This window comes from Triturus cristatus, chromosome 5_2 (assembly GCF_964204655.1).
Source record: "Triturus cristatus chromosome 5_2, aTriCri1.1, whole genome shotgun sequence".
Taxonomy (NCBI): Eukaryota; Metazoa; Chordata; class Amphibia; order Caudata; family Salamandridae; genus Triturus; species Triturus cristatus.
The window spans coordinates 697,088,719-697,116,593 of NC_140588.1; the positions used below are offsets into that span (position 1 = coordinate 697,088,719).

The 27,875-nt window shown below is 44.1% G+C and overlaps 1 protein-coding gene and 1 long non-coding RNA gene across 4 annotated transcripts in view; one reads left to right on the plus strand and one right to left on the minus strand.

Moving 5' to 3' along the window:
- The window catches only part of LOC146829140 (xaa-Pro aminopeptidase 2-like), a 329,035-nt gene that overhangs the window by 174,619 nt on the left and 126,541 nt on the right, over nucleotides 1-27,875 (plus strand). The window contains exon 11 of the mRNA XM_085607765.1: nucleotides 4,396-4,591. Within this exon, the coding sequence (XP_085463891.1) occupies nucleotides 4,396-4,591 (196 nt within the window). The remainder of the gene's footprint in view (nucleotides 1-4,395; nucleotides 4,592-27,875) is intronic.
- Nucleotides 1-27,875, minus strand: part of LOC146829141 (uncharacterized) — a 131,737-nt gene that overhangs the window by 63,114 nt on the left and 40,748 nt on the right. The window lies entirely within an intron of this gene.

Consider the following 27,875-nt stretch of genomic DNA (forward strand, 5'->3'; position numbering starts at 1 on the left):
GTTTGTTATTCTGAGACGGATTCTGATGGAACGATTGAGCTGTAGCGTGGCAAAGTGTTTCTTTTTGCGTAGTCAACCCCTTTTTATTGGTTGACTGGCACTTCTGGTTTTTTAACTGTGCACACTGGGGCATTGCTGTGCAGTCCCTTAATGTATGTGCTGTAACCCCTAAAACATGGTAAGATTGGCTATCCCCAAACTAGCATTTTTAACATTCTAGTAAGCCCATGTTATATAGTGGAGAAGATGCACTGATGGCATTGAAAAGTTAAATGTCAACTGTGGACTTTAGCATGTGTTGTCATCTACTTGTCCGAAAAAGGAAACATGGCTCCAGGCCTACTACTGTAGCCTGACAGGGTGAACTTGTCACCCTGTCAGCCCCCAAAAGCCATTTTCACTTTGAAGTGCTGTAGCTGTCCTATGAAAAAAAATCACAATTTGGAATAAAATCAAGACTCTTATCTCTGGATTGGGCCAAGCTACTGGAGTAATTCAAATAATATTTTTAATGTTTATTAAAAATCCAATTCACTGGTAAAATCAGATTGTTAATAAACATTTATGAAAGTTTTTTTTAAAAGCTAGACTTTGTTTGCCTGAACCTTCAATCAGCTAATTAGTATCAGCTTGCTAGCAGATGGCCCTGCCAGTGCTTCTCCTTAATAAGGTGTGATAGAGAAGAGTAGTGACAATGGTTTTGGCCTTTTGGAAGAAAGACTTGGATATCAGGTATTTAACTCATATCAACTTCGAAGAGTAGTTGAGGAGGGCTGGGAAACTTCATTAACTTAAAAGGGTTCAAAGTGATGCCTGTCTATTCATATTTAAGTGTAAAGGGATACCTGGGCAAAGGAAGTCTTTATTTCCCTGGCTCTCTGTAGCCAAACTGGCATGAGCCTAGTTGGAGTGGGAGCTATGCCCACTACCAATCTGGTGTTGCTGAGGTGGACAGGGGTCTGCTCATTTCCCGAAACACCACCTTGGCTGGCACCCCAATCATGTCCAAGGTCAGAAAGGTTGAATCATCTTCGATTTTACTTAGAATAGTGCACTGTGGTATAGTTTGCAGTAAGACAAACAGGGTGTGCTGAAAAAGTTGAAATGGTTAACCCTGAAAACTTTTTTCTCATTGGTTAGCAAGAGTCCAGGAGTCAGCTCCTCCCCTCCCCCCATTGGCTACAGAACCCTACATAAGGGGTACTTCGCTCATCAGAAAACTCTCTCTCTGCACCTATGTCAGAACAGAAGAAGACTTGACTAGCTGTTTGAGGCCCGGGTGAAGACCTAAGCTGAAGTGCTTTACCTGCTCCCACATGTACCCAATACTATGTAGCAGACAGCAAGGGTCAGTTGGCTGAGCTCCTGTGTGACTACAATGATACAACAAGTTTTAAGAGTCCTTTTTCCTGAAGTGCCCAGCTGACCAGTAGCATCTAGACCTGGACTGGACCCTGCTGGTAGATTATACAGAGTTAGTCCTGTTCCCTAAGTGGTGTCTATTAAGTCCTTAGAATCATAGATGTGACCTAGAGGAGCCGCTCCAGAGCTCTGAAAAGTTTGGACTTAGACATTTTTTGGGACATCTAGGGCCCCAGATCATCAGCTCGATCTCGCAGCACAGATGTCCAATGTCAAAGGGACTTCTTCTGGTATTGCTTCTGGCTTACTCCTCTGTAGGATTTTGAGCTCAATAAAAAGAGTCCGAAGTTAGAACTGGTTGTGCCAAGGCGTGAAATGTAGCCACCCGATGCAAGAAATCGGCAACCACAAATTTTAACTTTACCCACTCTGATCTTCCCCACCAAAACAAATGTCTTTAGCGGAACCTCGTCCAGCTATCTGACGTCGAGAGGCCTTCAGCAGGTACAACTGGCAACATTGCCTGCTGGAGGATTTTGACTTCTACTTCAGAGAATAAGTCAGCAGATAACCTCTTTAACTGGGATGACTTCCTTAGTTTATCCGGACCACTCTTCATCATAGTCAGCCTGAAATTATGCCCAGGTCACGATCAACTGTAAACAGTGACTACTAAATTGCACTTTACTTTTTCTTTGCACTTTTTGCCTTAAATCTTTAAAAACTCAAATTTCCAGTTCCCTTTTTGTATTGTAATCTTCTTATTTTCATTTTATTCATTATAATGTTTTCTAGTTGTATAAATTGTTGTGGAAATTGTTTTGCATGCTGTTTTTACTTCTGAACTGTTTTGTTACTACTGAACATTTTTCCAAAATAAGCCTGTCTGCTCTATGCCATTGCTGCCAGGGGGTTTGGCTCAGGTTTAAAATATTGAAGCAGTGTTTTACCCTGATAAATTTGGGGTCGTATTCTTTGTGGTGGGCTCACATCCACCGTGATTAATAATCCACTATCTTGCCCTTAGTATTCGAAAAAGGAAGCTTCTATCTCCATGGCCCACAAATTTGAAAGTAAACATTTGTCAAACAAAATAAGATAGTGGAATAGTGCATTATTTCGGAGTTGGCTCTAATATATCAGAAATAAATGCCGTGTTTTATGCAAATCTGTGTCATCTGAAAATCTTATATTATTCACCAGATATTGACTTAAATATGAAAGGGGAGGCTTTCAGATCCATTCCCTCATATAAAGTGTTTGTTCTGGAGGAAGGGCACTGATGACCCTTCAAAGCATGGCTCACTGCAAGATTGTGTTCACTTGTATTGATCACATGATGGTTTAGTGCACTTGCTCTTTTATAAAACATTGCATAACTGGTGTAGTACTCAACGTTTGTGAGAACCCTTTGCTACTCTGCACATGAATAATTGTTCATGGATCTTTGTAATGTTCTATCTGCGTCTATTTGTTTGAATGATACACTTGACAGCCTAATACTAAATTTACAATTTATTGAGGATCAGAACCCTTTGCCTGCATCAAAATGCTGGGAATTTAAACAAAATTATTTAAAATGTACGTATTAATTGATGGAGAAATGTTCTTAATTAATCAAAAACACAAGCCTTACAACCTAGAGATACTGACATTAGTAAAAATAAATTATACAAATAAAAAATATATTGCCTTAGTGACAACAAATAGCTGCACTTTGTGGCTACACTTGGTTGTGTTTAATCCAGTTCAGGACAACTAGGAGGCATATTTGCAATAACGTGGTGAAGCGTGTCGTTAAGCCGAGAAGGCTAACAACACGTTTAGTCACTTTAGAAACTCAGGGCTGCACCATATTTACTAATATATGGTGCAGCCCTGCATATTCCCCTGCGCCGGCACTAACTTTAGCTGTCTAGCACCAACTCAGGCACCCTTTCACCATAATGCAAGGATGCATGGGTTGAGGGGAAGATTGTTTATGTGCAGGAAGGTCCTCCTGCCTGCACATACACAATCTTTTAATGCCATTTTGTAACTTCTATGTGTGCTACTTAATGCAGCATACATAGAAGTTGCAAAACGGCATTTTTTAAAAAAGTGATTGTTTATGTACAGGAAGGGGGATCTTCCTGCACATAAACAATCATAGGCAATTTGCTGTTTCTATGTGTGCTTCACAAGGCAGTACACAATGAAACTGAAAAAATAAGGAGAAATAAAGCATCTCTTCTCGTTTCAACTGTTCAATTGTTTAAGACCAGGTTTTCCCATGCCTTAATTTTGGCATTGTCTCCTATTTATGCTGCTCTTTTAAATAGGGGCAGCGTCAAAATCATTGGGTTTTGCGGTGGAACGCCCACCGCAAAACCCATTGTCCTCCCCTTTCACGCTAAACACAACTTAAAAGGGTCCTTATTTACAAGGCAGCGTTAAGCCATGATAAGTGGTTTAATGCTGCCTTGTAAATAAGGTGAAGCCCCTATTGCTATCACAACGTCACTGAAAGTGACGCTGTGGTGGTGATAGGGGCTTATAAATATGCCCCTAGGTAGCTTTGTTACACTGTGCCCTCATATTGTAAGGTTAGTACATATTGGCAACCTACCGTGTTTAATATGAGCCGGTGGTTAGCCAGGGTGCCCACCGGCACTCATTTTATGGGGACTGGTGCTTTTTTCTGCATCACACATTTCCCGAGAGCAAGAGAGGGAAAACCAAATAAAGGGGAAAGCCGGAACCTGCAGGAGTGAGATAAAGGGGAAGGAAGTGTCTGGTAGTCAATTATGGAGTCAAGAGGTGGATTCAAAACTATGCAGCCATGGTATTCTGTGCACTGATATGTAATTTCACCAGCTGTAGCCTTATGAGCAGAGTTTGGGCACCAGCACTCATTCTTTTCCAAATTAACCACTGGCTCCCTGTGAAAGTCTCATGGAAATTCCTGCTTCTCATTTGCAAGGCCTTTCTGTATCAATTGTCAGCACATTGGTAAGATCTGTTTGTCAAACAACATTTTTTCATCCTTCTTAGGTTGTTTGTAAATGAAAGCCGCATCACGCCTGAAATTCATGAATACCTCCTCACGGACTGCTCAACACCTACCTGTGTTCAACTCATAGACTACAGACTAGTCCGGGAAAATGTGCAAAATTATACTAAAGGTGATGTGAAAGTTTGGATTGGAACGGAATACACCAATTATGGGATCTATGAAGTCATGCCCCTGGTAAGAGCCTCAGGAGAATTATCATGCAATTGGTTTGGACTACATCATGGCATAATATCTGTTATTTGCTTTTGGGGAACACCTGTATGTTTTTTGCAGTGTCTCCTTTCTGTCTCACGTCTACGCTGCTAGATTCTGGGAAAGTTATAGTGTAGACCTGACGTGTCATGTCTCAGTCAGCAAAATTTGTTTCACCTAAGGGGCAATTATGCTCTGTATGACCTGAAATGGTAATATCCATTCAACTTAAGGATAGCCCAGCCTTAAGAGGCCATGGCCTCTTGGGACTCTTTAAATTAAGAATAGACCCGCTGTGTTAGGCTCAAACCTCTAGGATTAGTTCATCCTGAAGGGTATGGCTTCATAGGTTGAGGTATGACCTTTTAAGATCTCTTCCACATAAGGGAAACGGACAAACCATAATATATTCCGCCTTTAAAATCTCATTAATGTAAAGAATAGCCTGGCTACAAGTCCTGTGGCCAGATGTACAGCCCCTTTTTGCGCTCGCAAACGGGAGATCGGCCTGTTTGCGACCGCAAAAAAGGGTAATGGCATGTGCGAGATTGACTGCCATGTACTATTGTTTTGCAACCGCATTTGTGGCCGCAAAACACTTGCAGTTTACCACATACTTCTAGTAGGTGGTAAGCCACTCGTAAACGGGAAGGAATCCCCAGGGGACCCTTCCCTTTTGCAAGTGTGTGAGAAAGTATTTTTTACGAGCAGGCAGTGGTCGCAGGGACCACTGCCTGCCCTTAAAAAATGAAACTGAAAAGTTTCATTTTTCTTCTTTAAATGCATCTAATTTTCCAATAAGGAAAACGGGCTGCGTTTTTTTTTTAAAACTGCTTAATTTCACAAGCAGTCCCAGACATGGTGGTCTGCTGACCCCAGCAGGCCACCATCCCTGGGAGTGCTAGCCGTTCCCAATGGGTTCGCAAATTGCGCTTGCCTCATAAATATTGATGGGGCATGCAATTTACGACCCCTTTGAGAATCGCTAACAGTGTCTGTGACACTGTTGTACATCGCAAATTGCGGGTCGCAAAGCGACGCAATTTGCGAGTCGCAAAATGTCAGGTTCGTACATCTGGCTCCTGATTCTGTAAGACCTGTTTAACCTCAAGGATAAACCTACTGTAGGAGTAGGCTCTGGCCTTTGAGACCTTTTTAGACACAGAGATTACTTGGCTGTAAAGCTTGATTCTGTCAGATATGTGTTAATTCAGGGACATCTCTGCTGTGTGAGGCATGAATCTGTAACATCTCTAAAATATGACAGAAACCAATAGTTTTTCTATCTGATGCATGGCACATGCACATTCTGGGTAAACTGAGAAATAAATATTTCTGAAGTCCTAGCATGCAGACACTGATTAATCTGAGGCATGGTTCTGGCATGGGAAGCCTTATAAACCCTAACAAGCATTGGCATATCCAACAGGTCTCGCTTTTGGGACCTTATAAGTATTTAGTTATGCAGCACAATATCCTTTGTGCAACAACATCAACTGTTGCATGGCTAAACACCTATAAGGTACAAGGTTTAGCCATGCAACAGCTGATGTTGTTGCACCAAGGATATTGTGCTGCAAAACTAAATACTTATAAGGTCCCAAAAGCGAGACCTATTGGCTATGCCAGGATACATGGAAAGAAAGATAGAGAGGGGTAGGAAGTTTGTGCACAAAGTGGTGAATAAACTCTAGAAAGCAGAGCAGGAAAAGTGTGTGAGAATAAGAGAATGAAGGGGAGAGCAGGCTATAGTCAAATAAATAGGGAGTGCTTGTGTATGCAGAAGAGAGCTTAAGAAGAGGAGGAGAGCATGGCTTTGAGGGACGGAAATGTTGATGAGGCACAGAAAAGAAATTGTGCTTGAAGACCAGAAATGAACTAATACGAGAGAGTGTCAGGAAGAGTGTGTAAGACAGTGAGAGAGGTGTGAGAGAGTCTATGAGAGAGAGAGAGAGAGAGAGAGAGAGAGAGCGAGAGAGAGAGAGCACCCAGAGCATGGAGGGTGAGAGGTGTACTTTTGCACAGCACAAGGTGGTACAAGAAGGTGGTATGTGTGACCAGGCATTATAGAGAGGAGACACATAGTGTGAGGGAGGGATGAGACGGGATAGTGGAATTGTGAGATAAGAGTGGGTAGTGGCACGTAAGTTGGGACGGATGCCTGCACGCGGAGAGTGTGGACAGGTACATTTCAGGTCTGACTGGGTCGCACGGGTAGGGGGCATTCAGAGAGTGAATGTGTAACGCAAGGTTGTATGCTGACTGAATGCGGGAGGGTGCTACCGCTGGTTGTGTCTAGACAGTGGGACTGAGGACATGGGCATATAGGGAAGGGTGACAGGAGGAGACAGTAAACGTGCGACGGGTGGGGTGGGTGGTTGGGGTTAGTGATAAGACTGGAACCTACAGGGGCTACGTCAGATTTGCAGGCTCCGGTGGATAATTTTATGCTTCTAATTCATAACCGTATGCTGTAACATGGACTGGGGGCTAGTGTAATCTCCAGTCGAAGTTGTGATCACGATTGGGTTTTTGTATGTAATGGGTTATTGAGACGCCGCCGGTCCTTCGGGATGTCGGCTAAATGGCCGTGTAAGAGATACCTTGACTGCCCAACTGAATGGCTGAGCCCTCTCATTGCGATGAGGCTAGTAGGCGGTTTGTCCTGCACAACTCCTTTAAGTCAATAAAGGTTTTTGAAAAGTAAAAAAAAAAAAAAAAGAGTGGGTAGTGGCAGTGCGAGAGAGATGAGAGGGGTAGTGGGTGTGTAGGGTAGAGACGATAGGGTTGGTGGAAGTGCAAGTTTGATATGTGCTGTTTTGGAATTATTTGTTGTTGTATTGCGGAGTTGAGTAGTGGAAATATGTAGTATGATATGCTTTGGAAGTATGTGGATAGTATTTAAATGGCATTAATTGTAAAGGAATTATGTATAGTGTGGTTTTGTGTTATGGAGTTTATTATGTGGAAATGTATTGTGTGTTGTGTAGTGGCATGTTGTGGGCTAGAATTATGTGGTGTTCTGTTGAATTTTGTGGTATATGGTGGGAATTTGTGGTGTGTATTGTAGGTATGTAGTGTGGTGCGGAATTATGTGGTATGTGGAAAGCGTAAACATATTGCGAAACTATTGTAACCTCATTTACATAGAAACACAAAAGCCACACTTATTAGCATCCAAAACAATTCCAAAGTATGGGCCAAACAATAACATTAATGAGAAATGAGAAAAAAAGTCAACAGACAGCAAAGTAACCTTCAGCAAACCAAGAAGCCTCCACCCCAGCAGAGTCTCCAAGTGAAGAGCACGCATGAGGTCCAACTCACGTGCACAAAGCTCCACAGACTGAACCCCTGTGAATGTGTTGTTGAAACTATTTGATGGTGTTTGGAAACCAGCACTCCGTGTTGAGTTGTGGGCTCGTCTGAGCCAACAATTCCACGAAGTGGGACTGCAGCTCATCGCAAAACATGCACAAGCTGCTCTGCAAGCAATCATTCATGGTAGGTAAGAATATTCCAGGCGACCTAGGACAAAACACATACAAAAACCTCCTACACAATCCTGCATGCACCCAAGGAGAAGTGACAATAAATGCTTCAAGTGCAAAGCCCTACAAACCAGAAAATATACAACAACAAATCTAATAATGGAAGATGAACACCACATATAGGAGATGCACACCACCTAAAGAAGCGAAAAAAACATCAATCAAAATAATGAATCATTTATTGAACTAAATAAAAATACACCATATATTGAAAAGCCCCAATATGGACAGTGAACAAGATGAAATGATACAAGCTACTGAGCACAATATGTTGTAGTTAAGTAGCGAAGATGCTTCTGGGTTGATAAACAGTCCAGTGCGTGGCTCTCTGTGAGGAAGTCCTGCTGTGCAGTGGTAGGCTCTCATGTACTTCCTGGGTCCTGCGAGGCCTGCTTGCACTGCCCCCCAGATTTAGGACGCACTCACCTGTTCGCACCTGCGGCCTCCCACCAACACTGTGGACTCCGGTCCACGCATGAAGCGGACCAAGCAGAGCCACACCAGGGTCCAAAGCAAAGCACACACCCTCCTCTGCATTGGGGGCAATGTAGGGCAAGGGCAATGCAAGGAGAGGCAAGGTAACACAGAGTGAGTGGACCAACCTGCCACAGGGGGTGGGAGAGGAAGAGGGCAAGGTACAACAACTGCACGGGATGGGAGGGGGAAGGAGGAGAAATGGGAAGCACGCAAAATGGAAAGTGGGAGAGAGAAACTGGAGAAGTCGGAGGAGAAAGAGGAAGGACTGCAGAAGGAAAGGGTAGAAATTTGAGAAAACCGTATGAACTGGATGGGTGAGGGGGAAACAGGAGAGAGACGAGGAATAATTGTAGAGGAGAAAAGGAGGCGGAGTGAAATAAGAGTATAACAACAGGGCAGGGTGAAAGTGAAATAGGTAAACAGCGGACCAGGGCGGAAGAACAAGGATGTAACAGAGGAAAGCCAAACACAGCAGAAACATATGGATGAAATTTTGAGAGGGGAAGGGGATCGTAGTACGAAGGAGCTGAGAGGAGGGGAGAGAATACTAGATGAAAGAAGGAAAGGGGATTGAGCAGGGTTGTTTGGGCAATGGTCCACAACAGCAGGACATCATCATCATATGAAAGTCAGGCGCTGAACCACCATCTTGAGTGGGACATTATGACGCCTCCATGGAAATAAAAGACAAGTGCTAAAATACAAGCGCCGCCACACGAGTGGACAAAAAGAAAACAAGCACGCGAGTGGTGCGTGCATGCAGAAATATTAAAAAACCCCACAAACAAGCGCTAAAACACAAGCACAGCCCCGCGAGTGGACAAAAAGAAAACAAGCACGCGAGTGGTGCGTGCGTGCCCATGCACCATGACGAGAGAGGAAAGCCAGATGGTGCCTCTGCTCGTCATTGTGCGCGTAACCGCACGCTCCATGCCACCCAAAAAGCTGTGGTCGGACTTTTAAAAGCCCACTCACTAAATGTCTCGCCAGAGCAGCGCATGCGCTGACTCCGGAAAGACCTAAAAGAGGTTCTCCTCTCTAAATATATTTCTCAGAAAATCAGTATCCAAGTTTACTCAAACAATGTGTTAAAAAATCAGCTATGAAGATTCCTGTATGTTATGTTTTTGACTGTGCTAATTAGTTATCCCAGTTCACCACGGTCTGTTGAGGAAATAATATGGCTACAGTACACACACACACATTTCTAATGTAAGAAGAGAAAAAAGATGTTCCAAAGACATTCAAAAGTCTATGGGGCAGATTTATGAGGCCCTTGCGCCACTTTTGCGTCACTTTTCCCATGTTAAAAGTGACGCAAAAGTGGCGCAAGGGGCTCATAAATCTGCCCCTATTTATTTTAATCGTCACACAACGTAAGTCTACAGAGCAAGCCTTGGAGATGCCTGGATACCCTCCCTGGTAATAGTGCGCCCTACAAATCTGCATAACATAACATAATATAACAGATGCCTTAACGTAGTATATAAATGAGCTTTTGCTAACGATTTATCATAAAATTTCTGTTAATTACCCGGACACACTTGATCAAAAGCAGTCACTCAGAGGGAGAGGGGAAACAAATGAGCCAACAGATAAATACCAAAAACACAAAACAAAAGGTAAACCTTACAGTTAGACCTGGCATCCTTGGTGTGGTTTTCCCCACCATTTTGCCTTCAATCCTTCTGTTTTTGCTGCCCTTAGTACTCTGTGCACTTTACTGCTGTTAAGTGTTTGTGCTCTCTTCCTTAAACATGGGAACATTGGCTTCCACCCAGTTGGCACATTTAATTTACTTGTAGGTCCCTAGTAAAGTGGTACCACATATGCCCAGGGTCAAATGCTACTAGTGGGCTTGCGGCAGTCATTGTGCCACCCATTTAAGTAGCACCCTTAATCATGTTTCAGGCCTCCACTGCAGCCTGTGTGTGCAATATTAAACTGCTATTTTAACCTGCTATTTTAACCTAGCATACTTATACATCACAAAGGCTCTGCCTCAGCACCCTCACACAGGGTTTTACACTTGTCTTTTGTGCCCCCAGACAATCTGGAGCCAGGACAGGGAGACAGGAAATTCCAGGCACTTCTGCAGGGCAAGGACTCCAGACGTTTTTCCCACTTCAAAGGTATAAATAGCGGACCCTTTGGCCCAACACTTCAGTACACATCTGGACCTGTGGAAGACTTACAAGAAGGACAGCTGTGCTGCTCTGCTGCAAGGACTGCTATTCCACTGTCCTGCTGCTTGAGTGAGAAGGACTCGACCTGTATCTTGAACCCAGGACCACCAGAGTGACTTCAAGGGCTAGCTGGCAGACCTCCTGATTAGAGCTTCAGTGACAGCAAACGCTTCAACCACCCTGAAACCTGGACTCTGCCTGCTGTGAGTCCTGCCCACCAAGTGGTCCGATCCAAGTCCTGGAGCCTAGGAAGTGGGCTGGAAGGTGCTCTACCATTGAGCTGTGGACTTTTGGGCACAACTGACGCAGCACAATGCATCTCCTGCAGCTAGGCATTGGAACTGACACAGGGCCCCACAGCTCTTCAGATCCGCTGTTACGTGACGCATCATCGGCGTATGACCTCGCAGTCCACAGCTCCTCAGAACCGCCACTGTGTGATGCAACCTGGGCACAGGACCTCACATCACAAACCTGCAGCTCTTCGTAACAGCTGATGCACGACATACCCCCAACCCGGGATCTCGCATCCACCTGCAACCAGTATTTAAGGTACATTGTTCTGCATTATTGAGCCCACGCTCCATCGTAGTCGGCTTGAACTTGTGATCTTGTTCCGGTTCAGCACGACAAGATAGCCACAGTTGGTGCTTTGTGCTTTTAAGCACTATTTTCACTTAAATCTTTAAAATGGTATATCTCCGGTTTTACTAATTGGGTTTAAGTCATTTTTGTGTCAAAACATTTATTAAAATATACTTCATGGTATCAGGGTATCAGATGTTAGTCCTTACTACATGGTTTCAGAACTAAAAAGGTAAAAGGAAAGCAAAAAATAAACCTGGAGAACCCTCCTCTAAAATATTTTTGGGCCATTATTAAGAGGTGGACAGAGTTATGTGTGTGGATACAGTGTGTGGGAATAACATGCAGACCTGGAATTACTAGGTCCAGATCTGCATGTTGTATCCCCATTCCTGGTTAGAGAGAAGCGTTTGTGAGGGTGCCATGGGGCAGTGGAGGCTGTGGGCTGGCAGAATGGCACATTCTGTGCCCCCCTGTGCGATGGGAGGGAGTGGGGCAAGGCCCTAGGCATAATGTAACTGTAACAGAACAATCTTTGCATTGTATGATCAGGTCCAGAGTCCCCATACCCGAGAAAACCCAGTGCGTAACACTGGGCCAGTTATAATTGTCCCACCCGACTTAACATCAGATTTTTACATTTCTATGAGATAAAAAAACAAATTGGCCACTGCCTGGGATTATCGGCAGCCTGGACATTTCTATTCAGTCTGTGCACTAAATTCTGTTCTTAACAGTAGACAGTACTAAACACCATCTTTGGCAGAGATTCGTGAAGATGCCCACAACAGATATAAAAACATATGAGGTATCCCATGTTCTATTCAGATTTATAACATTTACAATTGATTTTAATATGTATCTGGGGTTTTCTATTATCCGAAATCTACTACTTGTTTGATTATTTCAACTGATGGGTTCCATGAGATGATCTACAAGAATTCATCCAGTATTTCCTGTAATGGAAGATTGATGAAAAATCACAATTTGCACATAGTTGCAATCTTAAAGAACTGCCAATTCTACTGACTTCTCAAAGCACTGAGAAAAAATCATATTCCACTTTAATCAGAATAATCAACCCAAACCTTTGCCAGATATTCAGTAAACTATAGATTAAGAGTCTGTTTACTCAGCTATATTTGCTATATCTCCTCCCCATTCTTCTCCCTGGAATGTAAAAGTTCCACATATTTTAAAGCTTTTACCACAGTTGAGGCTGAATTATTCTGAAATAACTACTTTTTCCTAATAGCTTCAGAAAGATGAGATTTGAACAGTTTCATAGACAAGCTGGAGCATCAACGATAGCAGTCTGTATTCTGACACTAAGGGGTCAATTCTGATGTCGTTCGGAAGGGCTCCGAATCGGATTTGTGTTTGCCGATTCCGATCGCATACAGAATGCCTCCGCACGCCTCATCCTGGACATCCCCCGCCACAGCCACATTCCCGCCCACCTGAGAGACCTGCACTTTCTCCCCGTCAACAAGAGGATCACGTTCAAGCTCCTCACCCACGCACACAAAGCGCTCCGCAACGCCGGACCCGAATACCTCAACAAACGCCTCTCGTTCTACGCCCGACTCGCCAACTCCGCTCAGCCAGCCTCGCCCTCGCCACCGTACCACGCACCAGAAGAACAACAACAGGTGGCAGATCCTTCTCCTACCTCGCCACCAAGCCTGGAACTCCCTCCCCACCCACCTCCGACTGACCCAAGACCTTCTCACCTTCAGGAGACACCTCAAGACCTGGCTGTTCGAGCAGTAGCAGCACCCCCCCCACCCTCAGCGCCTTGAAACCCTCGCGGGTGAGTAGTGCACTCTATAAATGTACTGATTGATTGATTGTTTCTGACAGAATCGTACATACTTCCCAGCGACCAAGTACGATGCCTGGAAACCAGTAGGGCGGTCTGAATTGGCTCCGAAAGGTCACGTCTTTCGGAGCCGAATAGTTCAGCTCTATGGACTCAGTTTCCGAGCAGGCAAGTACGATGACCAATTCGGACAGCTGCTCCAATTCGGTTCCCCCCCGGAACAAATCAGCTGCTGAAATCTGTCTCTGGGGGGCAATAGCAGGCCCCCCTTCACCGGGGGCTCTCTGAATCGGGCCTGTGGGGGTACCAATGCGACCCCCCTTTCCAACCATGCACAATGTGACAGGCACCATGGGGTGCCTGCCACAGGGTGCACGATTTTCCCCAGCCACTCCTTTCTTTAATGGGCGCCTGTGTTCTCATTCGGAACGCAGGCTCCCATTGAAGTCAATGACAGTCCAACCGAATTGTATCTGGAAGCATCCGGAAGCATCCGAATCGCTCGGCCGGACTCCCTCGATCTAAGTCGTCCGGAAAGCATTCCGGAACCGATTCAATAGGAATGTTTTCCGAACAAGATCGGAATCGGGCCCAAAATGTAAAAGATGAAATGCATAAACTCAAATTAATTTCCATATTTTCTTGGGAGTAGTAAAACCTCCTTATGACAAATAATATTTTGGATGAAGTAGGAAATATAAGTGAAAAATATGGGGCTCTCAGAGAAATAGCTGTTGTAATTTTCTGATGCTTGAAAGAGGGAGGGCATGTACCCTATTAGTCAGGATCGGACTTTGTGATAATGTACGTATACCACCTGTTGTCCATGAGGTAAAGGGGCTCTAGATAACCTCATAAAAAAATCTAGTTTTACCCATTTATCCTCCACAATCTACAAGAGAAAAAGTATTTTATGCAAGAAGAACCTAATGTTCTGTCTACCTTGCTAACATGTTTAGGAAAAAAGAGGTACCGAGATGGAAAATATAAAATAAATTTCCCAAAATGGACAGAGATCTATGAGAGGATATCAAATGTGAAGAAGTGAAGAGACAATATCCTCAAACTGAACAATTTAAAATGTCCTGTCTATCAAGTTGTGGTCCTGACTAGTGTAAGTTTATGAACATGTAAAAGGACATCGTTTTATTAAAGTGAATGTTGTCTTTGCACTTTTAGACCTATGTGGCTCCACCCCTGGGGCATATGATTGTTGCCCCCTTCAACCTCCAGACCCCCTCCCCACCAGCAGTGAGGGACTAGCGAGTAATAAAAAATAATACCAGCAGCTGGTGTTCAGATGCAGTGTCCTTCCTCAAGTTGGCCTGCGGGGCGGTGTTAGCATTAAGGCAGGGCATTGCCTATCGCAGTGACTGGCAATACAGCCTTAACTATAAGTCCATTGCGCATGTCAGTTTGGACAGGTCTCGGACTGCATCCAACCCGACATGCGCACTTTAGGCCTCAAAAACATATTCTGTTAAGGTGTCAGGGGGGAATACGGCACAGCTTCCCTGGTCTCCTTTGGGGCACTGGGTTTATATGACCCAACCAATCCTTGCTTTGCTCTCGTGAAGTATTTAATATAAAACGCATGAGAGCAAAGCCTGGATTGGTGCATGGCAGGGGTGCATACAAGACAGCGCAGGGGTGGGATGATTAAAGGGCATTACCAATCACGCTGCTTTTGTAACTTTAAATCCTGTGATCAGTCATGCTTCCACGCTGTTGATGCAATGCAGATCCTTTTCCCAATTTTTTTTTAAATTAATTTTGTTCAGACAGAGATAAACAAAACAGATCAGTATACAAACACTGCACGGTCAATTGCAGAATAGACATCTTCCATGAGATATTTGAAGCAACCATACGTTGTAAAGGTCAATTACATTGCTTTGGTGCATTCTTTATGTTTAAAAGCAACTCCACATACATTTACGCAATCTACATGATTGTGGTGATTAAGACATGATAGTAATAACTGTGGTCAAGGCAAGCTTAGAGGTTGTCGGGCGTTTTAGTCCAGGGGAAGTGGAACGATGGCCTCCGGATCAGGTGCGCATTATAGGGAAAGTGGCCAACCTATGTGGAAGGGTGGTTTGCGCAGAAAGATAGATGTTAGTGCAGCTATTGGGGTGTGTTTGGCGGGGTTACAGCTGCCCCTGGTCTGGGGTCATTGGAGAGGGACACGTCGCTCTCCCTGACCCAGGCTGTGAAGGCCGCCCAAATATCTTTCGGGCGGGATGCCATTTGCATGAGGTCCCAGAATGCTGCCAGCTGCTCTTGACAATAAGCTATATCGCGTATCCACTCTGCAACACGTGAGTTTCTGGGGACTACTCAATGTATAACAAGTCTACGCTTTGCGAGCAGTAGCATCATAGCTGTAAAGCGGCGTTTCTCAGACAGGATCCCCTCCATGCATCCCAGCAATGCTACCAATGAGGAACGTGCCAGCGACAGCCCAGTGACGGACTGTATGGTGTTATGTATTTCCTCCCAGAATCTAGATATAACTGGGCAATGCCACGCAATATGTAGAAAAAGTGGCAGCTTCACGTCCGCATTTCCAGCAATGCGAATCTGTGCGTAGCTTCAGTTTGTATAACTGTATGGGGGTGAATAGTACCTGTGTAGAAATTTAAAATGTATAAGCCTCAACTTGTACTTCGGGGATAAATGTCTTAGCTGTGAGCAACAGAACCCTCATTGTTTGTCTGTAGGCAGATCCTCAAACTCATTTCTCCACTGCACCAGGGCCCTTGAGACAACCCATGTGGTATTTGTTTGCGTGAGATTATATAGCCTGGTTATCAGTTTTCGAGGTGATGGTGTGGTAATAAGTGTTCTAGTGGCTTCATGATAGCTGGGGAAATTGGAAATGTAGGGTGTATTTTTTTGCAGGTGGCACAGAGTTGATAATATAGGAGTATATCCAAAATTGGAGCCTGTGTGTCCCCTTGACCTGTTGGTGACTCCAAAAAAGTGTCTTGGGGATATAGGTCCCCTAGTGTAGAGATGCCCATATCCCGGGCACGTGTTATTGAGCCCTTGTCATGTAAGAAGGAGAATTGTGGGTGAAACGCAAGTGGTGTGGAGGATGCGTAGAGCAGTGGAGATTCGGTATGCCTCCTCAGACCCTCCCAAGCCCAACGAAGGGTTTCTACTGTGTTGATTTCGTTAGCTCTTCTACGATAGGGGTGATAAATAGCCCTGTGTAGGGGGGTTGGGTCAGCTACATCTTTCTCAGTGGCCACATGCGAATGAAACAGGATCGGATGTACTCAAAAATGAAGATATTGTGCTTTCGCGCATACCGCATAAAATTCGAAATCAGGAGCTCCCATTCCTCCCCTTGAAAGTGGACGTGTCATCAATTCCCAGCTCACCCGGGGCTGACCACCGGCCCAAACCAAGCCAATCATGGTGGACCTCAGAGATTTATAAAAAATGCCTGGGTTAAGGGTATTGGTATATTAACGAATAGGTATAGGAATTTAGGGAGAAGTATCATCTTGACTATGGCAATCCTACCGGCTAATGTCAGAGGCAGAGCAGCCCGGAACTTCAACTTGCGCTCCTGCTAGTCCAATAGTTTGCCAAAATTGATGCGCCATGTGTCTTGTAGGTCTTTGCTTATCCACACGCCAAGGTACTTAATGGCACCTTCCGCCTATTTAAGTGGAAATTCCAATTCGGTATCTAGTGGAGCTTCTGTTAGAGGTAAAATAGAGGACTTTAACCAATTGATTTTTATGCCAGACATTCCTCCATAGCGGAGGACTTCTCTTAGTATTGGGTTTAAGTTGTCGCCTGGTCTGCGAATGTAAAATGTAGTATCGTCGGCATACATTGAGGTTGTAAGGTTTTTATCTGTGAAAACTGGGCCTCGAGTGGAGTGATGTTGGTGAATTCTAGCATCTAAGGGCTCCTTTGCTACCGTGAAAAGTAGCGGTGAAAGGGGGCATCCCTGCCTAGTGCCACGGGTAATAGGAACCGGTTCCGAAATTAAACCATTCGCTTTCAGCCCGGCTGTAGGTTTGGTGTATAGCAAGCTAATCAATTTAATAAAGTTAAGGCTGAATCCCAGCATGGGTAGGATGGTAAACAAGAAGGGCCACTCCAAAGAGTCAAACGCTTTAGTTGGGTCCAGAAACACTGCAATGGCCGGAAGTTGAGGATTGATTTGATGGGCTGCAGCAAAGAATGTGCGCAGATTGTGAGCTGTTGACCTGCCTGGAATAAATTCAGATTGGTCTGGCCTGGCGATGAGTGGCAAGAGCGGCTGTAATCTATTGGCGATCAGTTTGGCCAGAATCTTTGCATCTACCTTAATTAACGAAAGGGGCCTGTATGAGTCATAGAGATTTATCTCTTTGTCTGGTTTTAAAAGGGAAATAATGACTGCCTCATGCATAGTTGGCGGCAGTATGTCTGTTTCCAATGATTCTTGATGTACATCTAGCAGTTGGGGTGCAAGCTCCTCCACGTATGTCTTATAGAATATGTTACTCAGCCCATCCAGCCCGGGTGTATTTTCGCCTGGTAGACTGGCTTGTGTGATGTCCTCAACTGTAAAGGGTTCATCTAAATAGTCTCTGTGATCTGCGCTGAGGCAGAGTAGTTCGATTGAGTCTAAGTATTCGCCAAGTTCAGGGTTGGGTGCATTTTGCGTGACTTTGTATAATGAGGAATAAAATTTAGTTAGATACTCAGGTGTGGCTATTTGCCCTCTGATGGGGGATGAGTTTTCACCTAGTAGCTCGGCTATAACATTAGGGGATGTATGTTGTTTGAGTGCATTAGCTAAGGTCCTGCCTGGCCTGTCACCCACCCCATATCTCCGTGCTTCGCATTTTTTCCCAAGAATCTGGTCTCCCTTTCCACCTCTTCTTCAAATTTCGATATTTTGCTCTGTATAGAAGCCAAGTGCCTGGGGACTCTGGATTGAAAGAACAGAACCTCAATAGACTTGATTTCCTGCTCCAATGTTGTTAGAGTAGAACGGATAGATCTAAGTACACCGGACTGCTTAGAGAAACAGGCCCCTCTAATTATCACTTTGAAGGCCTCCCATAACGTAGAGGGAGAGTCCACTGATCCCTCATTCGTGGAAAAATACTGTGTGAGGTCAGTTCTAATTTCTTCTTTAAATGCTGCGTCTAAGATGGCGTGTGGGGAGAGTCACCAGCTGAATGCGTGTGGAGATGTATGTGGAATAGTAGTCTGGGTGTGCCCGATAAGAAATGGAACAGATATCAAATATTTCTTGTTTTCGAAATTATGAAGGTCGACATCAGGTGTATTGCAAGCAAAGATTTCTTTATATGCGTTAATTCAGACCAATACAGAGTGAAAACAAATCAACCGACACGTGTTTCGTCACAACGTGTTAAAGTTGTGACTCTTCAGGGCTGGGAAGGACACAAAACAAAAGGAATAAGGAAAAAGAAAAAACCAAAAGTAAAACAAAGGGATCAAATGGGCCATTATAATGCTAAATGTATTGAGAAGAAACATGTGGAGTTAAGTGACTTATCTTAAAGAGACACACCAAAAGAAAGGTACAGTAGCCGTGTGGACAGAAAACTAAGACCAAAAAATGAGCGCAGAGAGAAGATAAATGGACCGAGTTCAGATGTAGAATAAGGAAGAAAAAAAACAATTTACGAAGAGGAAAAACGCAAAAGAACATGTCAACAACGCTCTTCGAAAGGAATACACGAAGAGCATATCGTTCAAAACACAAACAAAAGATTCGGAGGGTATAATGTGATGAAAACAACACGGCAGAAGCTAATTGACAAAAGTCGTGGTGAGTCTGATATACATGTGATTAGATGAGTAAAAAATGTTGCTGTTAACAATTATGGAAAAGGTATCTATGGCGTAACAGTTGCAAAACAGCAAACCTCTTGAAGACCATAAAATAGAAAGGCGAATCAGGCATGTCAATTTGTAGAGTATCAGGGTCTCGAAAAGCAATAAAGTTCACAATTGTGAAAAGGTGTATATAGCGAAACAGTCGCAAAACAGCAAAACTCTGGAAGACCATACATTAAGAGAGATGAATCAGGCATGTCAAATTGTAGAGTTTCAGGGTCTCAAAACGCAAATCTGGCAACAAAACGCGGTAATGGAAATATCATCAAGACAAAACCAAACACCCTGTACTGAAGCATGTCAGTCAACAATAACATCCAGGCATATGATATGAACTCTAGCATTCCGGTTATTAAGAGATAATCACGTAACATACAATTAAAAAAACAAGTGAAGATCTGCGGCTGTATGAAGAGCAAAAGATGCTTGTGACAGCAGAAATTGAAGTAAGGAGAAAAGAAAAGAAAGATTCGCTATAAAAAACTACCTGTTTAAATGCGTGGCGATTCAGTAGGCATAAAGTCGGGTCGCGGCACGGGTATAATCAAAAGGGGGCGGAAGGATGTGTGGGAGCCTTCCAGCAGTCCCAACCAGTGGGCGGGGAACCAAAGCCGGACGGGTACGTTAGGCTTCAAAGGGTCTGAAAAAGGAGTAAAATTAAAATAAAGGCGGTCCTGTGAGGTGAAAAGGGGAGAAAGATAAGTCGTATGTGTCGCCGGGAGGGTAGGGCAGATGGCTTACCTGAGTAACAAGGATCTCGTGTACGGGATCGGCATGTTCTCCAGTGTGAGGGAAACGAACTAGAACGAACGAACTAGAACGACAGCCGGAAGGTAAATAAGGAAAGCGTGTGACGGAGGCAGGAAAACTAGAGCGAGTAGCGGTAGTGTAATAAGGAAAACCCATAGTCAATGGGTATGGACATGAAAAACTTAAAAGAAGAAAAAAAAAAAAACGAACAATACAAAAAGAAATTGAGGTCTGGGGACGGAAAGAAACAATAGCAGACAACACAGACATACAAGTAGTCAATCTCTCTTCTTTGCCTCTTAACAACAATATGATCTCTCTTCTAAACAAAGGCCTGAGCTTCAATCTATACGAAGCAAGTGACTTATGCAGATCTAAGATAGATCTCTTCAAATTCATCAGAGGCTTGAAACTGAAGAAACATTTTGAACTCATGCCCCTTCCCATCAATAAAGCTGGGAATACTCACAACATCAACTCCATGGATTCCCAAACCATTAAAGATGTTAATGACACACACTTACTCTTGTCCATCACCGAGACTGACGATCCACCACGCAGTCTAGAATTACTGCTACAAGACTTAGAAATTGATTCCTATGGAACCATCCCGAGCGGCCTAAAGACCAAGTCCAAATGGACACCGACCCTCCCTGGTGGAAATACCATTGATGTCTTTCACAACTTAGTACTGGAAGACCTGGATAAATATGAAAAGAGATTCAAGATCAAAACCCACAGAACCAAAGACAATCTGACCAGAGGTGAAAGAATGGCTCTGAAAACGCTCAGCGCTGAACACAACATCATCATAAAAGAGGCGGACAAGGGTGGAAATGTGATTGTCATGAACCGCGTGGACTATCACAATGAGATAATGAGTCAATTACAAGATGAGACTTGTTACGAACATCTCAGCCACAACCCTATTGGTCCCCTGACCAGTCTCATAAACAAAAAACTCCAGACATGGCAGACTATAGGTCTCATTGATGAAGATGAGGCCCTATACATGAAAGTAGCCAAACCTACCTATTCTTGGCTATATACCCTACCCAAAGTTCACAAACAAGCACCCTTTCCCCCTAGACGCCCGATAATCTCAGGCATAGGGGGTCCTACAGAAAGACTAGCACAGTATGTGGACCTATTTCTTAACCCTATGGTTAAGAATCTGCCATCCTACATACAAGATACCAAACATATACTGGGTATCCTTACAGACATACAGTGGCAACCCAACATGATTATGGCCACTCAGGATGTGGTCTCTCTCTATACGTCTATCAAACCTGACCTAGGTCTAGAGGTGGTGACTAAGTCTCTTCCTCACAGATCAGCATCATTATGGGAACACACCAATATGGTGATCAGTATGATGGAGATTATACTGAACAATAACAATTTTTTGTATGACCACCAATGGTACAGACAGATAAAGGGAGTGGCTATGGGTTCAAGGTTCTCACCGTCTTTTGCTAATCTGTATATGGGTGCCCTGGAAACAGAATGGCTATGGGGTAGGAAAGCATCTCAATGGACGGACTACATCATCTACTGGGGGACGGTACATCGATGACTGCCTACTCTTTTGGTCAGGCTCACAAGAAAATCTGGACTCTTTTTGTGAATACTTGAACTCCAATGACATGGATATAAAATTCACATGTGAATCTAGCACGACCTGTGTTTCTTTTCTTGACATTGAACTATATATCAAGGATGACTCTCTACACAGCAAGCTATACCGTAAGGAGACCTCATGCAATGCGATTCTCCATGCCAACAGCGCACATCCCCTGCACCAGATACAAACAATTCCCTACGGAGAATTTACCAGGGCCAGGAGGAATTGCAATGAGGATGCAGAATTTGAGAGTTGCATAAACGACATGAAACACAGACTTATCCAACGTGGCTACAAACCACAGATTATCAAGAAAGCCACCAAGAGATTAAACAATATCAAAGAAGAACCACTCTACAACCCAAAACCAACAAAGAAACAGACAAACAAACTGTGAGACTCATCACGGATTACAATGCAATCAGTGTTACCATGCGAAAGAGCTTCAATAAACATTGGGGAACTTTACTAGGGGACAAATCATTGAAAGACAACATAACTGCTCGACCTCAGATCACCTTCAGAAGAGGTAGAACCCTAAGGAGCAGACTCTGTCCCACAGTACCACGCTCCATATCTGTCACGTCGTGGCTGACAACCCACACAGTGGGTTTTTTCAAATGTGGATGCTGCGGAATCTGCAAATGGGCTATGAATGGAACGAAAGAATTCAGGAGCTGGAATGGCAACAAATACAATATTACCCATAACATCAACTGTAACTCCACCTTCGTTGTGTACATCCTACAATGCACATGCAAACAGCAATATGTAGGCAGTAAGATCAGATCTCTCAAAGAACGCATTAGCGAACATGTCAGAGCAATGCACAATGAAGATGCTAGGTATCCGATGGCCTCCCACATAGCGACATGTAACACACAAGGACCACGGAAGAGCCTATCTTTCTTCGGAATAGACATCACCAGGAACAACATTAGAGGAGGCCATCGCGAATTGAGACTGAAAAGAAAAGAGGCATCATGGATCATGCGTCTACAGTCGGTAAAACATGGTCTCAACATCGACCATGAGCTACAGTACTTTTAGGGATCCTAGATCTGTTCCCATATACAGTTTCTTTTTCTCCTATTACTGTATTAACTTTGTTTTTCTTTAGATCTACATGATTACAATCTTATTGATTGCTTATTGATAATGCCTGTGTTTTTTCACGCATAATTAATTTTGATCTTAAGCACTGCCATTCTGAATGAAACCGTTTTGTTGAATATGCTGTACACACCGTATCTTAATATTTTGACTTGACGCCTTGTACATAATTGTTATTGAATACTCATTATGATGAAGTTGCTATACATGCTTTCTTAGTTCTATACATACACTACACCGCCTTTTTTGGCAATTAATATATCTTTTGAGTTGTCTGTACTCGTCACAATTTTTTCTCCAATACCTCATACTCTATCCTACTCATTCTGTAGTGCTCCACGCTGTGAGCAATTCATCCTAGTGCACTTTTGTTTTTATTTTTTATTCTTTACCGTTACTCCTGCTAGTATCCCTCACTCTGCACTCTTTTTTCTAGATTCTTTTGGCTATCCCACTGTATTTCTTAGGCTCCATACTGGGAGCTTTTTCTGCCTCCATAAGATCTATTTCCACTGTCCTTATTATTCCCTGACACTCGCGGTCCTTCTTCCCCTCTTTTTCGTGTTAGCCCATAACCTTAGGTTCTCCTCACGTTTTTTCACTTGCTTTAGATTGCCCCCTTACGCACTCGTTCAATTTATTTTCTACATGCAGCTCACTGAATTTTTCTTTTCAGTTTTTCATGTCCATACCCATTGACTATGTCAATTTTGTCCTCATTTCCGGTTTTCCTTATTACACTACCGCTACTCGCTCTAGTTTTCCTGCCTCCGTCACACGCTTTCCTTATTTAACTTCCGCCGTCGTTCTAGTTCGTTTCCCTCACACTGGAGAACATGCCGATCCTGTACAAAAGATCCTTGTTACTCAGGTAAGCCATCTGCCCTACCCTCCCGGCGACACATGCGACTTATCTTTCTCCCCTTTTCGCCTCACAGGACCGCCTTTATTTTCATTTTACTCCTTTTTCAGACCCTTTGAAGCCTAATGTACCCGTCCGGCTTTGGTTCCCCGCCCACTGGTTGGGACTGCTGGAAGGCTCCCACCCATCCTTCCGCCCCCTTTTGATTATCCCGTGCTGCGACCCGGCTTTATGCCTACTGAATCGCCACGCATTTAAACAGGTAGTTTTTTATAGCGAACCTTTATTTTATTTTCTCCTTACTTCAATTTCTGCTGTCACAAGCATCTTTCGCTCTTCATACAGCCGCAGATCTTCACTTGTTTTTTTAATTGTATGTTACGTGATTATCTCTTAACCCCTTCAGTGCCCATGACGAGATAGTCTCGTCATGGAGCGCGGTTGCACTGTGCCCATGACGAGACTATCTCGTCATGAACCCCGCCCGCTAATGAAACGCCCGGCACAGGGCGTGGAAAGGGCGGGGCACTGAAGAGATTAATAACCGCAATGCTAGAGTTCATATCATATGCCTGGATGTTATTGTTGACTGACATGCTTCAGTACAGGGTGTTTGGTTTTGTCTTGATGATATTTCCATTACCGCGTTTTGTTGCCAGGTTTGCGTTTTGAGACCCTGAAACTCTACAATTTGACATGCCTGATTAATCTCTCTTAATGTATGGTCTTCCAGAGTTTTGCTGTTTTGCGACTGTTTCGCTATATACACCTTTTCACAATTGTGAACTTTATTGCTTTTCGAGACCTTGATACTCTACAAATTGACATGCCTGATTCGCCTTTCTATTTTATGGTCTTCAAGAGGTTTGCTGTTTTGCGACTGCTACGCCATAGATACCTTTTCCATAATTGTTAACAGCAACATTTTTACTCATCTAATCACATGTATATCAGACTCACCACGACTTTTGTCAATTAGCTTCTGCTGTGTTGTTTTCATCACATTATACCCTCCGAATCTTTTGTTTGTGTTTTGAACGATATGCTCTTCGTGTATTCCTTTCGAAGAGCGTTGTTGACATGTTCTTTTGCGTTTTTCCTCTTCGTAAATTGTTTTTTTTCTTCCTTATTCTACATCTCAACTTGGTCCATTTATCTTCTCTCTACGCTCGTCTCCACATGTTTCTTCTCAATACATTTTGCATTATAATGGCCCATTTGAACCCTTTGTTTTTCTTTTGTTTTTTTCTTTTTCCTTATTCCTTTTGTTTTGTGTCCTTCCCAGCCCTGAAGAGTCACAACTTTAACACGTTGTGACGAAACACGTGTCGGCTGATTTGTTTTCACTCTGTATTGGTCTGAATTAACGCATATAAAGAAATCTTTGCTTGCAATACACCTGATGTCAAACTTCATAATTTCGAAAACAAGAAATATTTGATATCTGTTCCATTTCTTATCAGGCACACCCAGACTACTATCCTAACACGTGTGCACGGGACCTCACTTCCAGTTGTTGGTGTGGGTCTCGACCCACACAGTTGCAGGGGTTGTTTCTTTGGGTTTGTTTCCCCTGACATGTTAGCACCATACCTACCCAATCTCTAGTGACACCCACGTCGCACACGCCTGAGCGCCATTTCTTCCTCAATTCCTAACGAAACCCTCCACTATTGTGACTAATGTATGTGGAATACTCCAGCGCAGTACAACCGGGGCATGGTCAGACAACGTGCACAAATGATGTAGCACATCCACTGTTCAAGCAGCGGCATCACATGTGACACGCCAGTAGTCCAGTCTGGACCAGGCACTGTGGTATGAGGTGATGCAAGTGCCCTCTCTGGTGTTGGGATGTCTGCTAAGCCAGATATCAGTAAGCCTGTGTTCAAGCATAATATTGTTTAGCTGCAGGGTTACCCTGAGAATGATGTGGATTGCGAGGGGTGCTGACCCTATCCCAGTCCTTGTTTAAAGTAGCGTTAAAATCCCCACCCCCATATGATCGTGTCACCACCTGCTGCCATTATCTTAGCCCATACAGTAAGAAAGAATTGTGGGTCGTCAACATTTGGACCGTAGATGGCCACTAAGGTGACATGTGTTGTCATGAGGGTGCCAGTTAGAATGACATAACGCCCGTCTGGATCTATATGTGCGTGTGTGGTTGTCCAGCCGAGACCTCGTCCAATGAGCATTGCGACCCCTCTGGCGAAGTTGGAGTATGGGGTGAGTGTATCTCCCCCCAGTATCTATGTTTCAGTTTAGCGTCAGTAGCTTGCTTCAAGTGAGTCTCTTGGAGGCAACATACATCTATGTGGTGCCTGCTTTAAAAGGCATATATCAGTCGTGCCTTTCTGAAATCATTGAGCCCTCTCACATTTCATGTGAGGAATTTAGTCACAGTCATGTTTTAGTATGAAAATTGTATGATGCTTTTCCTGCATTGGGAGTGCGTACTGTGGAGCGTTAATAACGGAGTAAGAGGATGTCCGTACTTAGTTCTTCATTGTTCATAGATTGGAGTTTGCCCTGACTATATCAAAACCTAACTTGCTATATAACCTGTGCAGATGCAGCGCCGTTGATGACCTTGTGTCGGTATATTCTATGAACACCGTGTCCCACCCTCCTCCCACAACAACCTCGCAATTAGGTTGTGACTTATAACCACCCACCGTCCCTTGAGATGCCCCTTTAACAAAACAGGAATATAAGCACGTGAGAGATCTCCCTGTGGGGCCTGCAACATCAGCTTTTACCTGCCATGTGGCAGGGTGGCCAGGCTTTGGCATGTGATACGGAATCTGCCAAATAAGAGGCTAGTTCCTAACGAACATCATGAACAGTGCCTTACATATTAGTGTGGCCAATATACCTAATGTTATTATCATACCTAATGCAAATGTATAAAAACGGGCGTAACTAGTTCCGCAATTATTGAGTAAACATGACAATTATAGACACTCAAGTTCTTTTTTTAAATGATTTGCTGTGAGGAAAAGGCAGCAACTTTCTTTCAGTCATTACCGCTCAAATTCTGTTCAGGTGCGGATTGCTGTGAAGAGCGAGGAGGCGACTTCCTGGAGCATATCTGCATAGTGAATTTTAGTGCTGACTTAGCGTCCATGAAGAATTGGGTTTGTTCATCATACGTGATTTTTAGCTTGGCTGGGTATAAAATGGCGTATGGGATGGAGGCGATTTGTAGAATGCTTTTTGCTGGTATGAACTCCCTGTGTGTGGCCTGAACAGCGGGGGTGTAGTCTGGAAAAGATGAGAGTGTGTTACCTTGATGTGTTATAGGGCTGTTGGTTCTGGCCTCTCGGAGAATTGCGTCTCTGTCTCTATAATTCAAGAGGCGTGCAATTATTGGGCTTGGTAGTGCGCCCTGTGGAGGTCTAGGGCCCAGTGAGCGCGCTCTACAATCATGACCCGCGAGAGTGCTGGCCCGAATAGTTCACGCAGCAGATTTTTTATAAATGGCTCCATATTCGGCATTGCAGTGGATTCTGGAAGGCCAGTAATTCTAAGGTTGTTGCTCCTAGAGCGCGCCTCCAAATCCTCATTTTTAACCTTAATCACAGCCAGGACTTTCGCCATGTTAAGTATTTGTGTTCTGGATTCAACATGAGAGCCGTGAGTGTCTGATGAACTATTCTCTAGTGTGACTAAGCGACATTCGTGAACATTCACTCGTTCCTTTACTGTTTCCAGGCTAGAAGCGAGTGCGTCTATCTTATTATCGATTGTTTTTATACTGGAGTGCACATCTAGCAGGATGGTTGTAAGTCTTCCTCCTGTTGTTCCATTGCGTCTTTAGTGCCCTGGGCAGTGTCCGGCTTAGACACTGCATCAGTTGTGCGAGTTTGGCAATTGTTTTCAAAGAGGAGCTTTGCCTGTTTAGGGTTTGTTTTACCCATGGATGCAAATGGCGCGGGACTATCCCAGGGCAACACAGTCGAGGCACCACACTACTCAAGAGTTACTTATTAGGCGTGCACTGTGCCCGCCAGTGACGCAGGCGATTATGTGGCCAGTCTATGTGCAGAACTGTAGTTGTTTTGCTAGATGCAACGTTTATTTCGAGACCTGAAGGGCGCTGGGCTGCTCACAAAAGTGGGGGGAACCAGAGTTAATATCTGTGGGCAAGGGGGGAGCGCACGGCACTGGCAGACAAGCGAGTGGGAGAGGCCCATGGGCCCGACGCTATCAATCCCGCACCTCCACAGTACAACACGGGAGGGGTGGAAAGGAAGGCGGAGGCCCACACGGACCCTCTACAAACTTGCGTGCAAGCCTTAGCCGGCCTCGCCCTGCTGTGGCAGCACGGCCGGAGATTTCCACAGCTCGGGTCCGAACACACCCTACATCCGCTTTGGCCCATTCCCAACGAGCGCAGTGTGTAGT